Consider the following 26,624-nt stretch of genomic DNA (forward strand, 5'->3'; position numbering starts at 1 on the left):
CTTGAAAATGTGCAAAATTTCTTTTTAAAAATTTTTATTTATTTATTTTTTTTTTGAGATGGAGTCTTCTCTGTTGCCCAGGCTGGAGTGCAATGGTACAATCTCGGCTCACTGTAACCTCTGCCTCCCAGGTTCAAGCAATTCTCATCCCTCAGCTTCCCAAGTAGCTGGGACTACAGGCATGTGCCACAATGCCTGACTAATTTTTTTGTATTTTTAGTAGAGATGGGGTTTTACCATGTTTGTCAAGCTGGTCTCAAACTCCTTACTTCAGGTGATGCACCCTCCTTGGCCTCCCAAAATGCTGGGATTACAGGCGTGAGCCACTGCACCTAGCCAGTGCAAAATTTCATAAGTTTAAATATACAGTCTTAATTAGACCAGTGTCTTAATGTCCCAAGACAGATTGTAGATACAGAATTTCAATTGTGTCTCAAAGAACTAAAAACATAACAAAATTCAATCTATTCTCTACATTTAGGCAGAAAGAGGGAGAGCAGAGACCCCTTCCTCCATCTGCTATTTCTAGTTGCCTTCAGCTTGAAATAATTAATATGGCAAAACAGCATGTTTTCAGAGTAGCATACTCGGATCCCCTTCAGTATATGCCACATTTTGTTTAGCCATTTATTTGTCGATGGACATATGGGTTGCTTCCACCCCTTTGCTATTGTGAATAGTGCTCTCTCTCAGTCCTTTTGGGTATATACCCCAAAGTGAAATTGCTGGATCATATTATAATTTTCTTTTTAATTTTTTGAAAAATTACCATACTGTTTTCTGTAGCAGCCACACCATTTTATTTACATTCTTACCAACAGTCAGGGTTCCAATTTTTTCACATCCTTGCCAACATTAAATTTCTGTTTTTTTTGTTTGTTTGTTTTTGATTATAGTCATCCTAGTGGATGATTTGCATAACCTTAATGATTAGTGATGTTGAACATGTTTTCTTGTGCTTACTGTCCATTTGTGTATCTTCTTTGGAGAAGTGTTTGTTCAAGACGTTTGTCCATTTATTAATTAGATTTTTTGGGTTTTTGTTCAGTTGTAGGAGTTCTTCATATATTCTGGACGTTAGCCTTTTAAGCAATATATGATTTGCAAATATTTTCTCCTATTCCAGTACTCTTCTATTCACTGTGCTAAATGTATCCTGGGATTTACAGAAGTATTAAATATTGATATAGTCCCCTTATCTGTTTTTTTTTTTTTTTTTTTTTTTTTAAGACAGAGTCTTGTGTTGTTGCCCAGGCTGTAGTGCAATAGCATGATTTTGGCTCACTGCACCCTCTGCCTTTCAGGTTCAAGTGATTCTTGTGCTTCTGCCTCCCTGGTAGCTGGGACTGAAGATGTGTGCCACCACACCTGGCTGATTTTTGTATTTTTAGTAGAGACAGGGTTTCCCATTTTTGCCAGGCTGGTGTCAAACTCCTGACCTCAGGTAATCTACCTGCCTTGGCTTCCCAAAACGCTGAGATTACAGGCATGAGCCCTGCACTCTGCTGTTTTTTTCTTTTGTTGTCTGTGAACTCCATCTTATTTTTATATTGATACAACATAGAAACAGTAAAATACAAGAATCTTAATTTGTATTGCTTGATGTATTTTAACCTATTCACATTATTTCTGAATATGTAGTTACTGAAAAGTAAAACTTCATGAGGAAAACTTTTCAAAATATTAACATATAATCATGTTAAAAGGATGGGATGAGAATGTATAGGGAATGATCAATATTGTAATAGTTTTTAAAGGACTGTTTTAGGAAATGAATTTTTTCCAAGTTGAAACCCTCTAAATCTATAGGCACTAATATTACAAGGGGTCTCTTTCCCTAAGAGGAATTTAAAGAAGGTAATTTTAATAAATTATTTTTCATATATTTTCTGTTTACCCCAGTCATCCACACTTGTGCATGATTCAATACTGGGTAAAAAGAAAAGTGAACGATAAAGGATATTTTCAGTAATTTTTTGTAATACAGTTTCACCTTGCATTGTGTATCAGAATGCCTTGTGCAGGGCTGGGCATGGTGGCTCATGCCTGTAATCTCAGCACTTTAGCAGGCCGAGGCAGGCAGATCACCTGAGGTCAGCAGTTCAAGGCCAGCCTGGCTAACATGGTGAAACCCTGTCTTTACTAAAAATACAAAACTTAGCCGGGCTTGGTGGTCGGTGCCTGTAATCCCAGCTACTCAGGAGGCTGAGGTGGGAGAATCACTTGAACCTGAGAGGCAGAGGTTGCAGTGAGCCAAGATCACGCCACTACACTTCTGCCTTGGCGACAGAGCAAGACTCTGTCTCAAAAAAAAAAAAAAAAAAAGTGGGGGTGGCTGGCAAGTTGACCAAATAGGAACAGCCTGGTCTGTGGCTCCCAGCAAGATCGATACAGAGGGTGGGTGATTTCTGCATTTCCAACTGAGGTACCCAGATCATCTCACTGAGACTGGTTGGACAGTGGGCGCAGCCCATGGAGGGTGAGCCGAAGCAGGGTGGGGCACCGAAGCGCAAGGGGTTGGGGGATTTCCCTTACCTAGCCAAGGGAAGCTATGAGAGACTGTACTGGGAAGAACGGTGCATTCTGGCCCAGATACTAAGCTTTTCCCATAGTCTTCACAACCCGCAGACCAGGAGATCCCCTTCAGTGCCTAAGCCACCAGGGCCCTGGGTTTCAAGCACAAAACTGGGTGTCCATTTGGACAGACACCAAGCTAGCAGCAGGAGGTGTTTTTTTGTTTTTGTTTTTTTTTCATATCTCAGTGACACTTGGAACACCAGCAAGACAGAACTGTTCACTTCCCTGGAAAGGGGTCTGAAGCCAGGGAGCCAACTGGTCTAGCTCAGCACCCACATCCATGGAGCCTAGCAAGCTAAGATCCACTGGCTTGAAATTCTCACTGACAGCACAGCAGTCTGAGATCGACCTGGGATGCTCAAGCTTGGTGCGGGGAGGGGCATTCGCCATTGCTGAGGCTTGAGTAGGCAGTTTTACCCTTACAGTGTAAACAAAGCCACTGGGAAGTTCCAACTGGGCAGAGCCTACTGCAGCTCAGCAAGGCCGCTGCAGCCAGATTGCCCCTCCAGATTCCTCCTCTCTGGGCAGGGCATTTCCAAAAAACAGGCAGCAGCCCCAGTCAGGGACTTATAGATAAAACCCCCATCTCCCTGGGACAGAGCACCTCGGGAAAGGGGTGGCTGTGGGCACAGCTTCAGCAGACTTAAATGTCCCTACCTGACAGCTCTGAAGGGAGCAGCGGATCTCCCAGCATAGCATTTGAGCTCTGGTAAGGGACAGACAGCCTCCTCAAGTGGGTCCCTGACCCCTGTGTATCTTAAGAGATACTTCCCAGTAGGGGCCGAGAGACACCTCATACAGGAGATCTCTGTCTGGCATCTGGTGGCTGCTCCTCTGGAACGAAGCTTCCAGAGGAAGGAACAGCCAGCAGTCTTTGCTGTTCTCCAGCCTCCACTGGTGATACCCAGGCAAACAGGGTCTGGAGTGGACCTCCGGCAAACTCCAACAGACCTGTAGCAGAGGGGCCTGCTAGAAGGAAAACTAACAAACAGAAAGGAATATCAATATTAGCAAAAAGGATGTCCACTCAGATACCCCATTGAAAGGTCACCAACATTAAAGACCAAAGGTAGATAAATCCATGAAGATGGGGAGAAACCAGCATAAAAAGTCTGAAAATTCCAAAAACCAGAAAGCCTCCTCTCCTCCAAAGGATCACAACTCCTCACCAGCAAGGGAACAAAATTGGATGGAGAATGAGTTTGATGAATTGACAGAAGTAGGCTTCAGAAGGTGGGTAATAACAAACTCCTCCAAGCTAAAGGAGCGTGTTCTAACCCAATGCAAGGAAGCTAAGAACCTTGAAAAAAGGTTAGATGAATTGCTAACTAGAATAACTAGAATAACCAGTTTAGAGAAGAACGTAAATGACCTCATGGAGCTGAAAAACACAGCATGAGAACTTCAAGAAGCATATGCAAGTAACAATAGCCAAATAGATCAAGCAGAAGAAAGGATATCAGAGATTGATGATCAACTAAATGAAATAAAGTGAGAAGACAAGATTAGAGAAAAAAGAGTGAAAAATGAACAAAGCCTCCAAGAAATATGGGACTATGTGAAAAGACCAAATGTACATTTGATTGGTGTACCTGAAAGTGACAGGGAAAATGGAACCACATTGGAAAACACTCTTCAGGATATTATCCAGGAGAACCTCCCAACCTAGCAAGGGAGACCAACATTCAAATTCAGGAAATAAAGAGAACACCACAAAGACACTCCTTGAGAAGAGCAACTCCAAGACACATAATCGTCAGATTCACCAAGGTTGAAATGAAGGAAAAAATGTTAAGGGCAGATAGAGAGAAGGGTGGGGTCACCTACAAAGGCAAGCCCATCAGACTAAAAAGGGATCTCTCTGCAGAAACCCTACAAGCCAGAAGAAAGTGGGGGGTCAATATTCAACATTCTTAAAAGAATTTTCAACCCAGAATTTCATGTCCAGCCAAGCTAAACTTCATAAGTGAAGGAGAAATAAAATCCTTTACAGACAAGCAAATGCTGAGAGATTTTGTCAACACCGGGCCTGCCTTACAAGAGCTCCTGAAGTAAGCACTAAACATGGAAAGGAACAACTGGTACCAGCCACTGCAAAAACATACCGAATTGTAAAGACCAACAACGCTATGAAGAATCGCATCAACTAACGGGCAAAATGACCAACTAGAATCATAGTAATAGGATCAAATTCACACATAACAATATTAACCTTAGATATAAATGGACTAAATGCCCCATTAAAAGACACAGACTGGCGAATTGCATAAAGAGTCAAGACCCATTGGTGTGCTGTATTCAGAATATCCATCTCACATGCAAAGACACACATAGGCTCAAAATAAAGTGATGGAGCAATATTTACCAAGCAAATGGAAAGGAAAAAAAAAAGCAGGGGTTGTAATCCTAGACTTGATAAAATAGACTTTAAACTAACAAAGATCAAAAGAGACAAGGGCATTACATAATGGTAAAGGGACCAGTGAAACAAGAAGAGCTAACTATCCTAAATATATACGTACCTAATCCAGGAGCAATTCTGAAAGACCTACAAAGAGACTTAGACTCACACAATAATAGTCGGAGACTTTTAACAACCCACTGTCAATATTAGATCAACAAGACAGAAAATTAACAAGTATATCCAGGACTTGAACTCAGCTCTGGAGCAAGTGGACTTAACAGACATTTACAGAACTCTCCACCCCAAATCCACAGAATATACATTCTTCTCAGCACCACATTGCACTTATTCTAAAATTGACCACATAATTGGAAATAATACACTCCTCAGCAAATAAAAAAGAATGGAAATCATATCAAACAGTCTCTCAGACTAAACTGAACAACCTGCTTCTGAATGACTACTGGATAAATAATGAAATGAAGGCAGAAATAAAGATGTTCTTTGAAACCCATGAGAATGAAGACACAATGTACCAGAATCTCTGAAACACATTTAAAGCAGTGTGTAGAAGGAGATTTATAGCACTAAATGCCCACAAGAGAAAGCAGGAAAGATCTAAAATCAATACCCTAACATCACAATTAAAAGAACTAGAGAAGCAGGAGCAAACAAAATCAAAAGCTACCAGAAGACAAGAAATAACTAAGAGCAGAACTGAAGGAGATAGAGACACGAAAAAACCTTCAAAAAAAATCAATGAATCCAGGAGCTGGTTTTTTGAAAAGATCAACGAAATAGACCGCTGGCCAGACTAATAAAGAAGAAAAGAGAGAAGAATCAAATAGACTCAATAAAAATGATAAAGGGGTTATCACCACTGATTCCACAGAAATGCAAACTACCATCAGAGAATACTATGAACACCTCTATGCGAATAAACTAGGAGATCTAGAAGAAATGGATAAATTTCTGGACACATACACCTTTCCAAGACTGAACTAGGAAAAAGTTGAATCCCTGAATAGACCAATAACAAGTTCTGAAATTGAGGCAGGAATTAATAGCCTACCACCCAATAAAAACCCAGGACCAGACAGATTCACAGCCGAATTCTACCAGAGGTACAGAGAGGAGCTGGTAACATTCCTTCTGAAACTATTCCATGCAATAAAAATAGAGGGAATCCTCCCTAACTCATCTTACGAGGCAAGCATCATCCTGATACCAAAATCTGGCAGAGACACAACAAAAAAAGAAAGTTTCAAGCCAATAATCCTGATGAACATCAATGTGAAAATCCTAAGTAAAATACTGGCAAACCAAATCCAGCAGCACATCAAAAAGCTTATCCACCACGATCAATTCGGCTTCATCCCTAGGATGCAAGGCTGGTTCAACATACACAAATCAATAAACATAATCCATCACATAAACAGAACCAATGACAAAAACGACTACAACCTCCATCTCCAGGTTCAAGTGATTCTCCTGCCTCAGCCTCCCGAGTGGATGGGAGTACAACGCATGTGCTACCATGCCCAGCTAATTTTTGTATTTTTTTTGTAGAGATGGGGTTTCACCATGTTGGCCAGGCTGGTCTCAAACCCCTGGCCTCAAGTGTTTTACCCACCTTGGCCTCCTAAAGTTCTGGGATTATAGGCATGAGCTTCTGTGTCTAGCCTCAATAAAGCCATTTTTAAGAACAGGCTTTATAGAATTTCCTAATGGATTTGCCTAACATTTATTTTTCATTTTTTATTTTATTGAGATGGAGTCTCATTCTGTCACCCAGGCTGGAGTGCAGTGTTGTGATCTTGGCTCATGCAAGTTACTCCGTTTGCTGGGTTCAAGCAATTCTTCTGCCTCAGCCTCTTGAGTAGCTGGGATTACAGGCATTTGCCACCATGCCCGGCTCATTTTTATATTTTAGTAGAGACAGGGTTTCACTATGTTGGCTAGGCTGGTCTCGAATTCCTGACCTCAGGTGATCTGCCTGCCTCACCCTGCTAGCATTACAGGGGTGAGTCACTGCATCTGGCTGCATCTGCCTACCATTTAAAATTGACAGATAAAAAAAAAAAAAGAGGAATTCAACCTGAGGAAGCTGAAAAGTAAATAAATAAATAAAAATTGACAGATAGTGTTGCAATTAATCATTACAGTTTTCAAGCAGTAAAGAGTAGCAGAAATAGTGAATTTTCTTTTAAGGTATAGCCATCTTGAAGTATCCTGGTTTTCTATAACCCCCATGTAGATGATCATTTTCCTTATTCCTAGTCTTCCCTTCAGTCAATTATCTCCTCCAAACAACACAGGACAGAAGCCCAGCACTTCCTGTCTAACAAAGTAGCCTTTCCCCCATTTTTGCTGTAAAAACTTAAAGCTTTTCATTATTTTCATTTACAGTAAATCACATGAGTATGGAGAAATAGATCCTCTGTTTTTTTGTATTCATTATCAATTATGATGAGGGATTGTAATTGTATGTTCTCTTAGTATTTGTTTTCTTTCTGATAATTAAATTCTTATTGCTTGATAATTTAGGCATTGTATGTGTAAATTTTAGGTTCAGAATGATATTTTAAAATCCATGCCACAGTTCAGAAAATTGTATCTGTAATAGTGATTAAATTGTTATGAGTACAAATAACCTAGTTTGCCTCTTCACAGGGTTTTCTATAGTGATAATGTCCATATGGCCGTATCTCCAAAAGGTTTGTATATCTTAATCTATTTTTCCCTTAAGTAACTACAGTGTAGTTAAGCATTTTCTAAAGAGTCTCTTTGGTATTCTATGGTTTAGTCTTTACAGCAATAACGAGATAATAGTTCCTTGAAAGAGGCTTATAAGTAAGGTGACCATATGCTTTATTGTGCAAGCCAGAACATTTTTGAAGAGAAGGGAATGCTGTAGGAGGAAAAACAGGATCATACCCAGGTAGTCCCAGGCAAATACAGACATATGGTCACCTACTCAGAAGCCACATTCACATTCCATCATTACCTTTCCCTAATAAAAAGGAAACTAGTAAGAGTCTGAATTCTCAAAGTGTATAAATAATATTTTTGTGGAATAATTTAATGCTTTTTAAATTAATTTGGGCTATCAGATAACATTGTAAAGACTAAAATACATGTATTTTTTGATGCTGTTATTACTAGAAGGGGAACGGGGTGACATGAAGATGTAAATTTGTTAGGTAGCTTAACATCAATTGATCATCAAGTCCTGTCAATTATATCTTAAATCTCCAGGAAGGAACTTACTAAAAATCAGTATATAAGTTGGTTACATAATTCAACGACAACAATATGTTAGTAAAGGTTCTTAAAGCGTTCCGCTGTATTTCCTAACCTCCTACTCCTTATCCTACTACTATCTGATTAACTTTTCTGCTGTCCTGAAAGTGCTCTTGTAAAGTTTCCAATGACTTAATTGTTGATCACACAGTACTTTTCAGCCCCTACTTTAGTGACATCTGGATAGCATTTGACATTGTTGTCCTCTCCCTACTTCCTGAAACCACCTGTATTAGTCTGTGTTCTGTTGCTTATAACAGAATACCCTAAACTAGGTAATTTATTTTTAAAAAGGAATTTATTTCTTACAGTTACGGAGGCTGAGAAGTCCAAAGTTGAGAGACTACATCTGGTGAGGGCCTTCTTGCTGGTGGGGATTCTCTGAAGAGTCCCAAGGCAGTGTAGGATATCACATGGTGAGGGGGCTGAGCATGCTAGCTCAGGTCTCTCTCCCTCCTCTATAAAGCCACCAGTTCCACTCTACGATAACCCATTAATACATGAATGGATTAATTACCACATCTGGCTAATTTTTGTATTTTTAGTAGAGACGTTGTTTCACCATTTTGGCCAGGCTGATCTCGAACGCCTGACCTAAGTGATCCTGCCTCAGCCTCCCAAAGTGTTGGGATTACAGTTGTGAGTCACTGCACCTGGCCTGGAAAGCCTTCTCTGACTGTCCCTTACCAGTTTGGGTCAGAAGGTTTTTCCTGTGTACTCCCATTTCCCTTTATCATTAGCCCTTAATGTGGAGTGTCCTAATACTGTATTTACGGAGAGTTTACTTAACTCCCCTATTAGATTGTTAAGATTGTTTTGTTTTTATTAATTCTTTTTTTTTTTTTTTGGAAATAGAGTCTCGCTCTGTCACCCAGGCTTGAGTTTGGTAGCGTAATCTCAGCTCACTGCAGCCTCCACCTCCTGGGTTCAAGTGATTCTTCTCTCTCAGCCTCCCAAGTAGCTGAGATTACAGTTGTGTACCACCATGCCCAGCTAATTTTTGTATTTTTAGTAGAGATAGGATTTCACTATGTTGGCCAGGCTGGTCTCAAACTTGTGACCTTGGGTAACCTACCACCTCAGCCTCTCAAAGTGCTGGCATTAGAAATGTGAGCCACCATGCCTGTCCCAGTTTTTACGAATTTCTACTTTTTTGAAAATGTTCTCCTAAAAAATATTTTTAAAGGCATATAAGAAGAAATATAAATTTTATGTTTTACTGGTTTAGTGCCATATTTTCATTGTTATTTTGAAAATTATATTACATGAAATTATTTCCCTTTACACTAAAAATTCTTTCCACACTGCTAGAGTCATTGGAATTGGACACAATTCTAGAGCAATGTCTTCTCTGCTAAAATGATATTTTCATATATCAAATTATTGATTTCTTGGCATTTTATTTTAAGTCAAAATTCTCAAAAGAAGGATATTAGTAGTGATTAGGTCTACTCAGCATATTATGTTGAATTTTGAAAATTACTCTCCTTTCTCCAGATATGCTGAAAACTCTAAAGAGTTTTACCATCAGGCCTAGTGATGTGACTCACATACCTGTAATCCCAGTGCTTTAGGAGGCCAAAGTAGGAGGATTGCTTGAGTCCAGGAGTTCAAGACCAGGCTGAGTAATAATATGAGACCTCGTCTCTACAAAAAAATTTAAAAAGTTAGTTGGGTATGGTGGTGCTACTCTCTGTAGTCCCAGCTACTGGGGAGGCTGAAATAGGAGGACTGTTCGAGCAGAAGAGTTTGAGGTTACAGTGAGCCAAGATTATGCCACTGTATTTCTGGCCTGGGTAACAGAGCCAGACCCTGTCTCAAAAAAAAAAAAAAAGTTTTGCTTTCAAACCACTACACATTTAACATTAAAACTGAGTTTTCATTGCTTTTTTGAAAATTAATTTAAAATTTTATATAACATGGAATTATTATTTTCTACTTTAATTGAGACAACAAAAGGTAACACAGGGAGAAAATGAAAAACAGAGTACCTAAAATGAAAGATACTTTAAAGGCTAGAACCTTAAACATTGTATATCATTATACTTTTGCCTATTTCTTATGCCCCATAAAGAAAAATATACCTAAATATTTTCAATTTAAGTATCTTTAGGGAACGGCCAGGTACGGTGGCTCACACCTGTAATCCCAGCACTTTGGGAGGCTGAGGTGGGCGGCTCACCTGAGGTCAGGAGTTGGAGACCAGCCTGGCCAACATGGTGAAACCCTGTCTCTACTAAAAAAAATACAAAAATTAGCTGGGCATGGTAGTGCATGCCTGTAATCTCAGCTACTTGGGAGGCTGAAGCAGGAGAATTACTTGAACCCAGGAGGTAGAGGTTGCAGTGACCTGAGATCGCACCATTACACTCCAGCTCGGGCAACAAGAGCAAAACTCTGTCTCAAGAAAAATAAAGAAATAAAATGAAAAATAAGTAAATAAATAAATATCTCTAGGGAACAAAAGATCATAGTTTTCCTTTTTAAGTTCTACCACTTATCTATATTTGTTTAAATTTATTTCCTAAAATTTGATAAAAACCATTAAATAGGAAGATCAGAGATAGAATCTTTCCATGTTGCTTAGACTGCAGTGCAGTGGCTTTTCACAGGTACAGTTGTAGTACCTTATAGCTTCCAACTCCTGGGCTCAAGCGATCCTCCTGCTCTAGCCTCCCAAGTAGCTGAGATTACAGGCATGTGCCACTATTCCTGGCTTAGCCTACCATGTATGAAAAAAATAATCTGGCCGGGTACAGTGGCTCATACTAGTAATCCCAACATTTTGGGAGGCCAAGGTGGTAGAATTGCTCCCTCCCGAGGCAGGAGGATTGCTTTGGGAGTTGGAAGCGTGAAGTTCAAACTCAGCCTGGGCAACATAGGGAGACCCTGTGTCTACAAAAATAAAAAAATTAGCTGGGCATGGTGGTGCATACCAGTTACTCAAAGAGACTGAGGTAGGAGGATCACTTGGGCTTCATACTCATCACTATTTTTTCTTTCTTTTTGAGATGAAGTCTCGCTCTGTAGCCCTGGCTGGAGTGCAGTGGCTCAATCTCGGCTCACTGCAACTTCTGCCTCCTGGGTTCAAGCCATTCTCCTGCCTCAGCCTCCTGAGTAGCTGGGACTACAGGTGTATGCTACCTCTTACAATCTCTTACTGTAAGTTTCATCATGTTAGCCAGAATGGTCTTGATCTTCTAACCTCGTTATCCACTTGCCTTTGCCTCCCAAAGTGCTGGATTACAGGCATGAGCCACGACGCCCAGCCCATGATCACTTGGGCTTCATAGGTCGAGGCTGCACTGAGCCATGATCGCAACACTGCACTCCAGCTTGGGTGACAAAGTGAGACCCTGTATCAAAAAAAGAAATAAAAATAAACAATAGTGTCTTTTCTAAGCGAAAATTTTCTGTTTTTCTGAAAGTATTTCATTTTCTGAGTTGTAGTCATTTGGTTCTCCTGTCATGTTCATCATGATATGTAAACCCTTTTAAAGTGGTATAATATTTAGTTGTCTATATCGAAAGGAATAATTTATAACAAGTTTATTGAGAGAATTGTCTGTCAGCTTTTGTGTTTTTATTATCTTCTTCCTGAATTTGACTCTTTTGTCTAGTTTTTTTAGATTTACAGTGCTGACTGTTTAACGTATAGGGTAGCATAAGTCTAAAGAATTCTATTTACAAGAATTAAAGAATAGCTTGTATTATTTTTGATGATGTTATTGCTGTATGAGTATATAGTGTGTGTGATTATCTTTTTACCAAGGTTTATATGAACCAGAAATTTCCATAGTAATTCTTAAAAATGAGCTTCCCAAACATTTTCCCCTTTGTACAGTCTGTTGTTAGCACATTTAATTCTATTGTCAGAAGTTTGAATCTCTTACTGTAAGTAATAGTGTTATAAAACTTATTTGTTAGAATTGTTTTTATTTTTTAATAGGAAATTTTACATGGTAAGACAAATGTGTTTAGGTTTTAAACTTTACTTTTCTTAGATAACAATTCTTAAAGCACTGTACTTTTTTCTGCAGATTGATCAGACAGCTGATGCGAGTTTTTTGGGCTGGGTCATTGCTTCATATAGTCTTGGTCAAATGGTAGCATCACCTATATTTGGTTTCTGGTCTAATTATAGACCAAGAAAAGAGCCTCTTATTGTCTCCATCTTCATTTCCGTGGCAGCCAACTGCCTCTATGCATATGTCCACATCCCAGCCTCTCATAATAAATACTACATGCTGATTGCTCGTGGATTGGTGGGATTTGGAGCAGGTAAGTTTGTATGTATGTTTGGTTGTGTCAAATTCACATTCATTCTGACATTTATGCTCACTTTCACCTGGTGTCATCCCCTTTTAGACTCATATTTTACAGTTCAACATACATGTCATTGGAAACAATATTTTTCCTGTCATTCTGCCTTTGCTCATGATGTTCTCATTACCTATAGTTTCTCTTCTGTTCCTATCATTCTTTATCCTTCAAGATTCAGTTCAAGCCAGGCATGGTGGCACGCACTTATAATACCAGCTACTCAGGAGACTGAGGTGGCAGGATCTCTTGAGTCCCAGGAGTCTGAGGCCAGCCTGGGTAACGCAGGGAGACCTCCATCTGAAAAAAAAAAAAAAAAACCCAAAACAAAATTAGATCCAATTCAAGCTCCACATTTTCCACAGAGCTCTCTTGGGCTACCCCTTAAGAGATTATTTTCTTCTCTGACATGTTCCTTATAGTATTGTACTGTTTGTATCATTTTTCACTAACCAGACAATAAACTTTCTTTTTTTGAGATAAAGTCTCACTCTGTCACCCAGGTTGGAGTGCAGTGGCGCAATCTCGGCTCACTGCAACCTCCACCTCCTGGTTCGAGCGATTCTTCTGCCTCAACCTCCTGAGTAGCGGGATTACAGGCACCTGCTATCACTCCCGGCTAATTTTTGTATTTTCAGTAGAGTCGGGGTTTCACCATCTTGACCGGGCTGGTCTTGAACTCCTGACCTCAAAATGATCTGCCCACCTCAGCCTCCGAAAGTGCTGGGATTACAGACATGAGCCATTATGCCTGGCTTGGTTTTCTTATAATGCCATTTTTTCACTCATTTGTATCATTAACTGTTTTCATATTACCAAAACTACTATGATCCATTAGTTCATGTATTTCCTTAATAAAAATACCTTACTTGCTTTGTATGATCATAAAAAGGAAGCAGTGACTATACTATTGACCAAGATTTGTTCTTCTGTATAAAGTTAAATTTGAATGAATTTTATAAACTGAATACTTTCTTTTACTTTGGATTATTGTGTCTTGTTTTTAAGGAAATGCAGCAGTTATTCGATCATATACTGCTGGTGCTACTTCCCTTCAGGAAAGAACAAATTCCATGGCAAATATAAGCACATGTCAAGCATTAGGTTTTATTCTAGGTCCAGGTAGGTGTTCTTCACTTATCATTACTTGAATTTAAATTAGGAAAACTTTTGAGGCACAAATATTCTATGTAACCCAAGTATAAAACCTTATAGCTGAAGGGAAAGGGAGGAAAGCTAACTTTTTTTTTTAATCCAGCAATGAGGCTAGACTCATTTTATCTTGATGCCAATCCACTAAATTAAGTGCTATTAGTCCCCTTTTATAGTTGAGAGTGCCAGTGCATAGAGAATCTAAGTAAATTGTCCAAGGTCACCCTTTTGCTGAGTATTAAAAAAATTAATGAGGCCGGGTACGGTGATTTACGCCTGTAATCCCAGCCCTTTGGGAAGCTGAGGCAGGTGGATCACCTGAGGTCAGGAGTTTGAGACCAGCCTGGTCAACATGGTGAAACCCCATCTGTACTTAAAATACAAAAATTAGCCTGGCATGGTGGCGGGTGCCTGTAATCCCAGCTACTCGGGAGGCTGAGTCAGGAGAATTGCTTGAACCCAGAGGTGGAGGTTGCAGTGAGTTAAGATCACATCATTACACTCTAGCATGGGTGACAAGAGCGAGACTCCATCTCAAAAAAAATTAATGAGATTTAATATTTCCTCAAGGCAAATTAATTTTCTGCTGAGTAGAGAGTCATTTTCATGCCTAGAATAATATTTTAAAACTGTAATTGGTCCATATTTTGAATATTGCAGTTATGAATATCATCAGTTTGAATCCAACTCAGCTTACTTCATCATTAACACCTATTCTCCCACCCCCAGTCTCTATTACATTCCTGTATTTAGCCAAAAAGAAAAGGCTTAGCAGAAGAGACTCTAATTCACTGTTCACTAAAATCTAGTATTTCGGTTTAGTACCCTGAGACAGATACAAGCATAAATATAGAATAATTGAACTTGAAAAGCATATTGTAAAGTACATGAGGGCATGGTTTGTGTCTTTCTTATTTGCCAGTCTACCCTCAGTATCTAGCATAATATTTGATATTGACCTATGTTCTTAGCAAATATTTTTTACCACCTTAAAAGAATTTTAAAGATTGTGTCATTTAAAAATTTTGCATTATAGATGAATAAATGTAAGCCTGAAGAGCTTAGATGACTTTTCCAATAATAAACACTCAAAAAGCACTAACATTTATTGTGTGCTAGGCACTGTTCTAAGTATAGTAGGTGCAATATCTTAGTCCTCACCATAGAGTTATATGCAAATTACTATAGAGCATATAGAATCTAAATCAGGAGAGCAAACCAGTACTGTTCCAATCCAGTTTTTGCCACAGATCCAAATTAGATTTTGCTACTTCATATTTCTTTAGAGTGCTTTATTCACCAGTCCAAAAACATTTCTAACTAATGTTTAAAGTTGCTAAAGAAACTTCAGATACCAAGTTAGATTATATATGCTTTTGGATGAAATAGTTTTTTGTTTTTTTTTTTCGTTTTACCTGTATATGATACTATGGTCAAATGATATTAAATATATATAATTCAGGTACCATATACACAATAATATTTATTTATTTATTTTTGAGACAGAGTCTTGCTCTGTCATCCAGGCTGGAGTGCAGTGGCGAGATTTCGGCTCACTGCAACCTCAGCTCCCGGGTTCAAGCAATTCTCCTGCCTCAGCCTTCCAAATAGCTGGAATTATAGCTGCCTGCCACCATGCCCAGCTAATTTTTATATTGTTGGTAGAGACGAGGTTTCACCATGTTGGCCAGGCTGGTCTTAAACTCCCCACCTTGTGATCCCCCCACCTCAGCCTCCCAAAGTGCTGGGATTACAGGCATGAGCCACTGCGCCTGGTCCCTACACAATAATATTTAAAATATCTAATCTAAATTATGATATTTTCATTCTTACAATGAAGTTGATTAAACCTTTAGAATTAGTTCTAAGAAATTTTATAATTTAAATTGCCTATGGAAGTGTAAAAAACTGACAAGTTACTTAAGATACAATTCCTTGTGAATGCATGTACATCAGTATTTCATAACCTTTTTTCATTATTGTCTCCCTAAGGAGCCTTTTTAGATATTTTTTCCTACTCTCTATCCCATAACATTTTAGTGCCACAGATGTATCATATATTTTTTATGTATCATATATATATTTGTACCTACCTGCTTTATACATAAAAAGAGGAAATTTTTTGACCCCCGCATCAAGAACCAATTTTCTTGCACCCGTTGAGAATGCATGCTATAGACGGATGATTCCATAACATTGTTCCCAATTCTGTGTTCAATGTCTTTTTTATTTTTTTATCCTATTCCTCTCATATAACAATTCATCTGTGACAATTTTATCTTAATAAGTTTTTCAGACTTGTTTTGCATTCATTGGAGAAAAGGGTGTGACATGGGATGTGATTAAACTGCAGATAAACATGTATACAACACCAGCTTTACTTGGAGCCTTCCTGGGAATTCTGAATATTATTCTGATCTTTGCTATACTAAGGTAATTAGATAGAAATGATAAAACTATTTTTGTAGATTCTGAAATTTAATGAGCTTTGTAATTACTGCAAGATAATTATCCTTATGAAGTATATTTTTGGTTTTTTATGTCTATAGTTTGTATTTTTTGGTCATGTAGTACTAAAACATGTAATACTGGCAATCAAAAGACAACCTGATAAATGAAAACAGAAAAGGAAGGTATTTGAAGATTCAGGTTTTTTTTTTGTTTTTTTTTTTGAGACAAGGTCTTACTCTGTCACTCAGACTGGAAGGCAGTGGCACTATCTCAGCTCACTGCAACCTCCATCTTCTGGGTTCAAGGATTCTCATGCCTCAACTTCCCGAGTAGTTGGGACTACAGATGTGTGCCACCGGGTCCAGCTAATTTTTGTATTTTTAGTAGAGATAGGGTTTCACTATGTTGGCCAGGCTTGTCTTGAACTCCTGTCCTCAGAGTAATCTGCCCACCTTGGCCTCCCGAAGTGTTAGGATTAGAGGCATGAGCCATGTGAGGCTGCGCATGGCGCCTCAAGGTTTGGTCTTGATTTACCAACTGCATGTTTCTAAGTAGGGGAAAAGCATGAAAGTAACATTTTGAATAAATTAATGGGTTTGTATCAGTCTTAAATATAAAAGTTACTAGTAATGTATATCTTATATATTTGAAAAAATTTTTTAGAATTACATTTTGTTTATTTTTTTAGAGTGCTTTATTCAATAGTCTAAAAACATTTATTACTAGTATTTATAATCACTGCAAAACTTCTCATACTAAAGTAGATCATGAATGCTTTAGGATGAGTTGGATTTTTTTCATTTTACCTGTCTATGATAATATGATAAGAATTGTAACTTCTGTCTTAAGTTTATTGGTTATATCTCATTGGTAACGATTTTATTACTACAAAGCCAATAAAAGAAACTATATTAGAATGTGAAAAAAATATAATGACGGAATAAATTTAAATAACTTCTCTGTTAAGCATTTTTTAGTTACAATATTTGTGTTTTTTTTAAGAGAACATCGTGTGGATGACTCAGGAAGACAGTGTAAAAATATTAATTTTGATGAAGGTACTTTTAATCCATTTGACTGAATTAATGTAACATTATCAAAGTATTTCTAATGATTCTGTTTGTTTGGTATTTACTTGGATTTTGCTTCTGAGGACAAAACAGTGGGTGATTGGGGAAGATCTTGAAAGCTGAAAGTGTCCTAAATGGATGTTTCTTTTAAGAGGCATTCCCATACCAGTTATTTGGTGTTCATGGTTGACAAGGTTACAAACATTGGGAAAAAATCACTTTGTCTTATTTTCAGAGAGCCAGTATCCTAAAACCTTTGAGATACTTGCAATGATTTCCGTATCTTTACTACCAAAGAAATAAGTCTTTTTATTTAAAGCAGTTCTTTATTCTGTTAAACATGAGAACAGGTATGGTTTTGCCTTTTTATTTTTATTGTTTGTTATACTTTACAAATATACATTTTCATCCTTTAGATCTTCTCTGATTTATATAAGTCAGAGAACCTGCTAAGTAGTTATATTTTACCAAATAAACTGTTATTTAGGTACTAATTATATCCTCCTTGGGGAAAGAATGCAAGAACTGATGCTCGCCCTCAATAGTTAATATTAAGTTGTGGAAAAGTCACAGCATTATTTTACCAGGTACTTTCACAGCTCTTTTATTTAATTTTCACAAAAGAAATAGTGGAAGATAAAGTTAAATGTAGTAGGGTGGAGAGCAGCATGGTTGAGGAGCTATAGTAAGTTTTTGAACTAGAAGTTTGACATTGATTCCATATAGAGGCTAATCCAGATTGATTATATCTCACTGGTAATGTCTCATTGGTAACAATTTCATTACTGAACAGCTAGTAAAAGAAGCTGTATCAGAATGTAAAAAATACATAATGCCAGTAATAAATTTAAACAATTTCTCTATTAAACTTTTCATAGGTACAATATTTGTGTTTTTGTCTTTAAAAGAACATTATGTAGATGACTCAGGAAGACAGTATAAAAGTTTTAATTTTGACTAGGCCTGAAGTAGGGCAGTGACCGAGAATGGAAAAGGAATAAGTAGGAGTTGTTGAAGGAGGAATCAAGATAGATATTTAGATAGAGAATATTAAGGATTAGAGGGAGTTGACATTTCTGCCAGGTTTTGATTCTAGATCACCTGGAAGAATGAGAGCAAACAAGAATTCAGGAAGGGATGTTGGATGCAAAGAGAAGACAATTGCAGTTTGGATCAAGCTAAATATGTTGTTACTCTAGAACAACTAAAAAATCTCAGAGGCATTTGTAATTTTGTCTGTAGTAATAAAAGCTAGAGATAAAATTATGAGTCACCCAGTGAAAAACACTATGGCAGCAAAGAGGGAGTGAGAGAAAGGATGGGGTAATGATTCAAGTGTGGTAAAAGATTGTTTAGTCTGAAGGATGAATATGTGAGAATATGTTTGAAAACTTTCAAAATAAAAAATAAAAAGAATGAGAGGTGAAGTGCCAGCAGGTGAATATACACTACTTTTTTCAAAGGTAAAAAAATAGGATGCTAATTTCAAGGAGCTATCAGGAAAAAGGAAGGAGTAAGTTAAGAGAGTGAGGCAGAGGTATGGCAAAGGTAAGATATGTAAACAGTATTTCAGAAGTTGGAAGGGGATAATGATATAGATCAGTGCTTCATTGACTTTAATGTGCTTAGAAACTACCTGGGAACCTTGTTAAGATGCAAATTCTGATTCAGTAAGCTTAGGGTGAGACCTAATAGGGTTGCCAATAAAACACAGGATGTTGCTTCTCAAAATAGGGGAGTCAATAAAGAAATGTAAAAAATATATATATAATAAAAAATAAAACACAGACTGTCCAATTAAATTTGAATAATGCTTTAATATAAATATGTCCCACCCAGTTAAATTTGTATTTTAATAAACAACAAATAACTTTTTTTTTTTTTAATGGAGACGGGATCTTACCATGTTGCCCAGGTTGGTCTTAAACTCCTGGACTCGAGTGATCTGCCTGCCTCAGCCTCCCAAAATGCTAGGATTGCAGGCATTAGCCACTGCACCCAACAACAAAGATCTTTGGAGAAGATCTTCAGAGTATAAATACAATCCGGCTGGGCGTAGTGGCTCATGCCTATAATCCAAGTATTTTGGGAAGCCGAGGCAGGTGGATCACCTGAGGTCAGGAGTTCGAGACCAAGCTGGCCAACATGGTGAAACTCTATCTCTACTAAAAATATAAATATTAGTAGAGCATATTCTGAAGCAAAGTCCAGTCTGACTTGGGGCAATGTTGATATTGATTTGAAGGTGTAAAGACTGACTTCTAGGTGGTCATTAAGAGTCAGAGAGGTCTATCCAAAATAATATAAGAGCCACAAGCATCAGGGCCTACCCCTGTAAAAGGATCTGGACAAAGGTGACCAGTTCTCTTTGTGTGATTGTAAAGGAAGGTCATAAGGCTATGTTGAGTGTCCAGGGTGCTTAATTCCCTTTAAGTATAGCAGACTATTTCCAAATCTACTTATTGTTGGAGGAGGAACTCCTCAAGAATTCTGAGATAGAAAGGCAGGCATTATTATGAAAAAAATCATAGAAACTTACTGCATCTTTGGAAAGCACCCCTCCCAACTGATACTACACACAATTTAAGATAGCATAAGTGAACATATTTTTGTAATATTTTATATGTTAATACTTGGCTTATTTTGGTATTTATTTGTGTAAAAAACTGATTTTCTGAATAAGTAGATAAATTACAAAACAGCGTGATGAATATATATGAGTAGATATATATCTCTGCATACTTCTCGGTTACATCAAGAATAGCTTAACATGTATTAAGCTTAACGACATTGTTCAAGATGAGAAGTCAGTACACTTACTTTGTCCTACTTATTTATAAAACCACCATCAAATCGTGACTATTTTTTTGCAGAAATATGATAAGGGTTTTTTAAATGGTAGTGATAACGTAAGGATCTTTACAAATACTAATTTCTTGTTGTTTATTTATTTATTTTTTGAGACAGAGTCTCTCTCTGTCGTCCAGGATATAGTGCAGTGGCACAGTCTTGGCTCACTGCAACCTGAGCCTCCTGGGTTCAAGCAATTCTAGTGCCTCAGCCTCTCAAGTGGCTGAGATTACAGCCATGCACCACCACGCCTGGCTAATGTTTTTTGTATTTTTAGTAGAGATAGGGTTTTGCCATGTTGGCCAGGCTGATGTTGAACTCCTGACCTCAGGTGATCCACTTGCATTGGCCTCCCAAAGTGCTTGGATTACAGGCGTGAGCCACCGTGCCTGGCCATGAGTACTAATTTCATGTAGCATTGAAATTCAAAATATGTATATATTCATTGAAGTAAATCATAGAACTGGGAACCGATTTAATAAACTACTGGAGTTCTTCATGAAATTCTTATAAGTCTAAGATTTAAGTAAGGTGGAAAAAATCTGCAATTGAAATTTAGAGCACATATATTTAGTGTGAGATCACTATATTATAGAGTTCTATAAATTTCATTCCTGTTTTTGGATTGAGATATACCAAGTAGAAAATATATCTGAGTATTTCTTAAGATAACAGGATTGAAGTCTATCTCCTGGGAAGAAAATTCACTTTGCTTTTAAATGCCATTTAAAAATTGTTTCTGTCATATAAATTATCTTATTGTTGGCCATGCACAGTGGCTCTCACCTGTAATCCCAACACTTGGGGAGGCCGAGGCAGGCAGATTGGTTGAGTTTAGGAGTTCAAGCCCAGCCTGGGTAGCATGATGCAACCTCATCTCTACAAAAAATACAAAAATTAGTTGGACGTGGTGGTGCATGCCTATAGTCCTAGCTTCTTGGGAGGCTGAGGTAGGAGGATCACCTGAGCCTGGAGAGGTCAAGGCTGCAGTGAGCTGTGATCATGCCACTGTGCTCTAGTCTGGGTGACAGAGTGAGACCCTGTCTCAAAAAATAAAAATAAATAAATTATCTTATTATTAAACTGCTTTGAAGCCTAAAATTTTTTAAAATGTTTATTTATAAAATTTGCTACAATGTAATTTCTACATTATTTTAGTGTCATAAGAAAAATTATATATATAGGTAATGTAATTTTTCTCCGATTTACTTACAGCAAGTACAGATGAAGTTCAGGTTCCCCAAGGAAATATTGACCAAGTTGCTGTTGTGGCCATCAATGTTCTGTTTTTTGTGATTCTATTTATCTTTGCCCTTTTTGAAACGTAAGTTTTATTCCATCTTCATCTAAATCAGTTTATATACTAACCTTTACTTCTTAATGCAGTGTTAATTAGGCATATAGATGTTATTAAAATCCTATGTAAGGCATATTTTTCTTACCATGATGTAAAAAGTATATATATGTTTTGTGGCTTTTAACTTAAATGTAGTTAATTCTTTGTCCATAATCTTACTACCTTATCTTACTTTCTTATAAAATAATCTGTTTCACTAATCTTTCTTCTTTCATCTAAGTTTTATGGTAAATACAATTATGAAACTTTAATGCCATGATTCAATTATCCTTAAGCTCTATAGTTTCATATATATATATATGGTTCAGTCTGGCCATTTTAACTCAATTTAATTCCTGATCTTGAAAAAAACCTAGTATAATACAAAATCTCTGCCTTGTGCAGGCTTTATTCACCTTTATCATATGACTCTTTTATTTTTAAAATAACTTTCTATGAAATTATAAAAATAGTACATTGAAATCCCAAATATTACAACTGTATTTCTATATTCACTCCTTTCTGTGAAAGTGACCCCTGCTAATACTTTAGTCTGTATTTTTAAACTTACATAGATTATGTGATATTATCATTTGACAGCTTGGTTTATTTTCTTATTAATACATTGTGTCATTTTTATGTTAGTACTTGTATTTGCTTGGTGTTTTTATTTTCTTTTATTTTTTGAGACAGTGTTTCGCTCTTGTTGCCCAGGCTGGACTGGAGTGCAATGGTGCAATCTTGGCTCACCGCAACCTCTGCCTTCCAAGTTCAGGGAATTCTGCCTCCGCCTCCTGAGTAGCTGGGACTACAGGCACATGCCGCGATGCCTGGCTAATTTTTTGTAGTTTTAGTAGAGATGAGGTTTCACTGCGTTAGCCAGGATGGTCTCGGTCTCCTGACCTCATGATCTGCCTGCCTGGACCTCCCAAAGTGCTGGGATTACAGGCGTGAGCCACTGCACCTGGCTTCTTCTTTTCTTTTCTTTTTTTTTTGAGATGGATTCTTGCTCTGTCACCCAGGTTAGAGTACTGTAGTGCAATCTCACCTCACTGCAACCTCTGCCTCCCAGGTTCAGGTGATTTTCCTGCCTCAGCCTCCCTCTCAAGTAGCTGGGATTATAGGTGCCCACCACTGTGCCTGGCTAATTTTTGTGTTTTTAGTAAAGACAGGGTTTCACCATGTTGGCCAGGCTGGTCTTGAACTCCTGACGTGAACCACCTGCCTTGGCCTCCCAAAGTGCTGGGATTACAGGTGTGAGCCACCATGCCTGGCCTTTATTTTCAAAATCATTGAGATACATGAAAATTCCAGCTCATCTGATTTTTGGGGGGCAGTTTTTTATTGTGGGAAAATATACATAACATAAAATTTACCATGTTAACTTTTTTTGCATTGTTTTGAGACAGAGTCTCACTCTGTCTCCCAAGCTGGAGTGCAGTGGTGCGATCACAGCTCACTGCAGCCTCGACCTCCTGGGCTCGGGTGATCTTCCAGCCTCAGCCTCCCAAGTAGCTGGGACTACAGGCATGCAGCACCATGCTCGGCTAATTCATTTGTATTTTTTGTAGAGACAGTATTTCCCCAGATTGCCCAGGCTGATCCTGAATTTCTGGGCTCAAGTGACCCACTTACCCTGGCCTCCCAAAATGCTGGGATCACAGACGTGAGCCACTGCGTCCCAGCACTGTCATCCTATTTTTAAGGCATACAATTCAATAGCATAACGTGCATTCACAATGTTGTGAAACCAGGACCACTATTTCCAGAATGTTTTAATTGTCCTAAACAGGAGCTCCATATCCATTAAACAATAACATATCAATTAAACAATATTAAATAAATTTCAGGCTGGGTGCAGTGGCTCACGCCTGTAATTGCCACCCTTTGGGAGGCCAAGGCAGGTGGATTGCTTGAGGTCAGGAGTTTGAGACCAGCCTGGCCAATAGGGTGAAACTCTGTCTCTACTAAAAATACAAAAATTAGCTGGGTGTGGTTGTGAATGCCTGTAGTCTCAGCTACTCAAGAGGCTGAGGCAGGAGAATTGCTTGAACCGGGAAGATGAAGGTAGCAGTGAGCCGAGATTACGCCACTGCACTCCAGCCCAGGTGACAGAGTGAGACTCTGGTGTCTCAAAAATAATAATAAAATACAATAAATATAAATTGCATTTTGTACTCAGTTAATAGAAAGAGATCAAATGTAGGGAGAGAAACTTGGCAAGGAAGGGTATAGTCATGTAAAGGAAGAGACATTCAGAGGTAAAGAGAAAAATGTATACATTCAAAAATCCAGTATATTCTAATAATATAACATTATTGCATTGAAAGAGAGTAATTTAATTAAAAGTATGACCATGATTATTTAGAAATGTTAGAATGGTAGGCATTATGATTGGTTTGGTTTATTCCTTTTCCTTTTTTTTCAGACTCTCTGTAATGTGGCTATATTAGTTATATAATTAAAATAAACATTAGAAAGTAAAATATGAGTAGGCAGACTTAATGACTTGGGTATGTAACAACAACATGCTTAAAATGTGTTCAAACTTTTGCTTAAGTCTGTTGTCATTGCTAAAACGCATGCAAATTTTTGAATGTGTAGCTGTCATTATTAAAACTTTTACTTCACTTTAAGTATAACGGTTACTATGATTTAAATAAAATAAGAATAATTTTTGTTTTTGTTTTTCTTAGCATCATTACTCCATTAACAATGGATATGTATGCCTGGACTCAAGAACAAGCTGTCTTATATGATGGCATAATACTTGCCGCTCTTGGAGTTGAGGCAGTTGTTATTCTCTTAGGAGTTAAATTACTTTCCAGAAAGTAAGTTAAGTGGTTTTGTTTTTGTTTTATGTCTGTTTTTAAAAAATAAAACAAAAAACAGAGCTAACAAAGCAAACGGATGTACCAGGAAAGTAATTGAAAGCTTTTTTTCGCACACAAATTTAAAATTGATTAAGAGATCATAATATTTCTATATAGCATTTCTTTAGCAAAACAAAATTTCTTACAAAGTATATAATTGACTCTTAATTTATCTTTTGTATATTATGTTTTCCCGAAAGTGTATTTCACAAACCATTGTTCTACTATATACATTGTGCAGCAAAAAAGATTCAGTGGTTAAGTTTGGAAAATGTTAGTGTCAAACTTATTTATTCTAGAACTTCTATCCACAGTGTATATATTCTATATCATCATCATCGTGGCAAATAAAATTTGTGGCATTTCCCAGACCACACACACTTTTTTTTTTTTTTGAGACAAGGTCTCTCTTTGTTGCCCAGGCTGAAATGCAGTGGTGCAATCATGGCTTAATGTAGCCTTGACCTACTGGGCTCGAGTGATCCTCTTATCTCAGCCTCCTGAATAGCTGGGACTACAGGCAGGCACCACCATACCTGGCTAATTTCTTTTATTTTTATTTTTTGTAAAGATGATATCTCACTATGTTGCCCAGGCTAGTCTCAAATTCCTGGGCTCAAGCAATCCTCCTGCCTCAGTCTCCCAAAATACTGGGATTACAGGCATAAGCTACTGTGCCCAGCGTAAGAGTGTTTTTTAATTGATACATGGTAGATATACATATGTTTGGGGTATATGTAATAATTTGATACATTCGTATAAAGATCAAATCAAGATAACTGGAATACCATCACTTTAAATATTTACCTTTTCTTTATGCTAGGAACATTTGAATTACTCTTTTCTAGCTTTTGATATGTACACTAGATTATTGCTAACTATAGTCACTCTACTGATCTATTAAAAACTAGGTCTTATTTCTTCTAACTATATTTGTACCCATTAATCAACCTTTCTTTATTGCTTTTCTCCCCACTATTATTCCCAGCCTCTGGTAACTACCAATCTATTCTCTCTTTTCTTTCTTTTCTTTTTTTCCTTTTTGTAAAAGGTGGTGTCTTACTCTGTTGCCCAGGATGGAGTGGAGTGGTGTGATCATATCTCATAGCAGCCTCGAACTCCTGGGCTCAAGCAATTCTCATGTCTCAGCCTCCTGAGTAGCTAGGACTACAGGCATGTGCCATAATGCCTGGCTAATTTTTTTTTTTTTAACTTTTTGTAGAGACAAGGTCTTGCTATGTTGCCTGGGCTCACCAGTCTACTCTCTATGTTCATATTCACTTTTCTGTCTTTTTTTTTTTTTGTGAGATGGAATTGTGCTCTTGTTGCCCAGGGTGGAGTGCAATGGCGCGATATCAGCTCACCGCAACCTCCGCCTCCAGGATTCAACCCATTCTCCTGCCTCAGTTTCCTGAGTAGCTGGGATTACAGGTGTGCACCACCACACCAAGCTAATTTTTATATTTTTAGAAGAGAGAGGGTTTCACCATGTTGGCCAGGATGGTCTCTGTCTCCTGACCTCGTAATCCACCCGCCTCAGCCTCCTAAAATGCTGGGATTACAGGTGTCAGCCACCATACCTGGACTTTATTATACTTTAAGTTCTAGGAGACATGTACATAATGTGCAGGCTTGTTACATAGGTATACATGTGCCATCGTGCTTTGCTGCACCCATCAACCCATTCTCTACATTAGGTATTTCTCCTAATGCTGTCCCTCCCCAGCCCCCCGCCCCCCGACAGGCCCCATTGTGTGATGTTCCCCTCCCTGTGTCCATGTGTTCTTGTTGTTCAACTCCCACTGATGAGTGAGAACATGCAGTGTTTGGTTTTCTGTTCCTGTGTTAGTTTGCAAAAAAAGATGGTTTTCAGCTTCATCCATGTCCCTGCAAAGGTCATGAACTAATCCTTTCTTATGACTGCATAGTATTCCATGGTGTATATGTGCCACATTTTCTTTATCCAATCTATCATTGATGGGCATTTGGGTTGGTTCCGAGTCTTTGCAATTGTGAATAGTACTGCAGTAAACATACGTATACATGTGTCTTTATAGTAGAATGATTTATAATCCTTTGGATATATACCCAGTAATGGGATTGCTGGGTCAAATAGTATTTCTGGTTCTAGGTCCTTGAGGAATTGCCACACTGTCTTCCGCAATGGTGGAACTAATATACACTCCCACCAACAGTGTAAAAGTGTTCCTATTTCTCCACATACTCTCCAGCATCTGTTGTTTCCTGATTTTTTAATGATTGCCATTCTAATTGGCATGAGATGGTAT

At 38.0% G+C, this 26,624-nt stretch overlaps 1 protein-coding gene across 4 annotated transcripts in view; it reads left to right on the forward strand.

Moving 5' to 3' along the window:
• MFSD8 (major facilitator superfamily domain containing 8) overlaps positions 1-26,624 on the forward strand; it is a 46,885-nt gene that overhangs the window by 10,109 nt on the left and 10,152 nt on the right. Inside the window, exons 2-9 of one of the 4 annotated variants that reach the window (XM_064383902.1) lie at positions 7,655-7,698; positions 11,296-11,446; positions 12,325-12,565; positions 13,613-13,726; positions 16,045-16,189; positions 17,210-17,265; positions 21,343-21,451; positions 24,160-24,294. In XM_064383902.1, the coding sequence (XP_064239972.1) occupies positions 12,388-12,565; positions 13,613-13,726; positions 16,045-16,189; positions 17,210-17,265; positions 21,343-21,451; positions 24,160-24,294 (737 nt within the window). In that variant the 5' untranslated portion in view covers positions 7,655-7,698; positions 11,296-11,446; positions 12,325-12,387. The remainder of the gene's footprint in view (positions 1-7,654; positions 7,699-11,295; positions 11,447-12,324; positions 12,566-13,612; positions 13,727-16,044; positions 16,190-17,209; positions 17,266-21,342; positions 21,452-24,159; positions 24,295-26,624) is intronic. The other 3 variants (XM_012473029.3, XM_012473030.3, XM_012473032.3) reach the window with 3 other exon arrangements.

The sequence above is a fragment of the Aotus nancymaae genome, unplaced genomic scaffold (genome assembly GCF_030222135.1).
Source record: "Aotus nancymaae isolate 86718 unplaced genomic scaffold, 86718_ANA_hifiasm-v0.15.2.pri h1tg000033l, whole genome shotgun sequence".
Classification (NCBI taxonomy): domain Eukaryota; kingdom Metazoa; phylum Chordata; class Mammalia; order Primates; family Aotidae; genus Aotus; species Aotus nancymaae.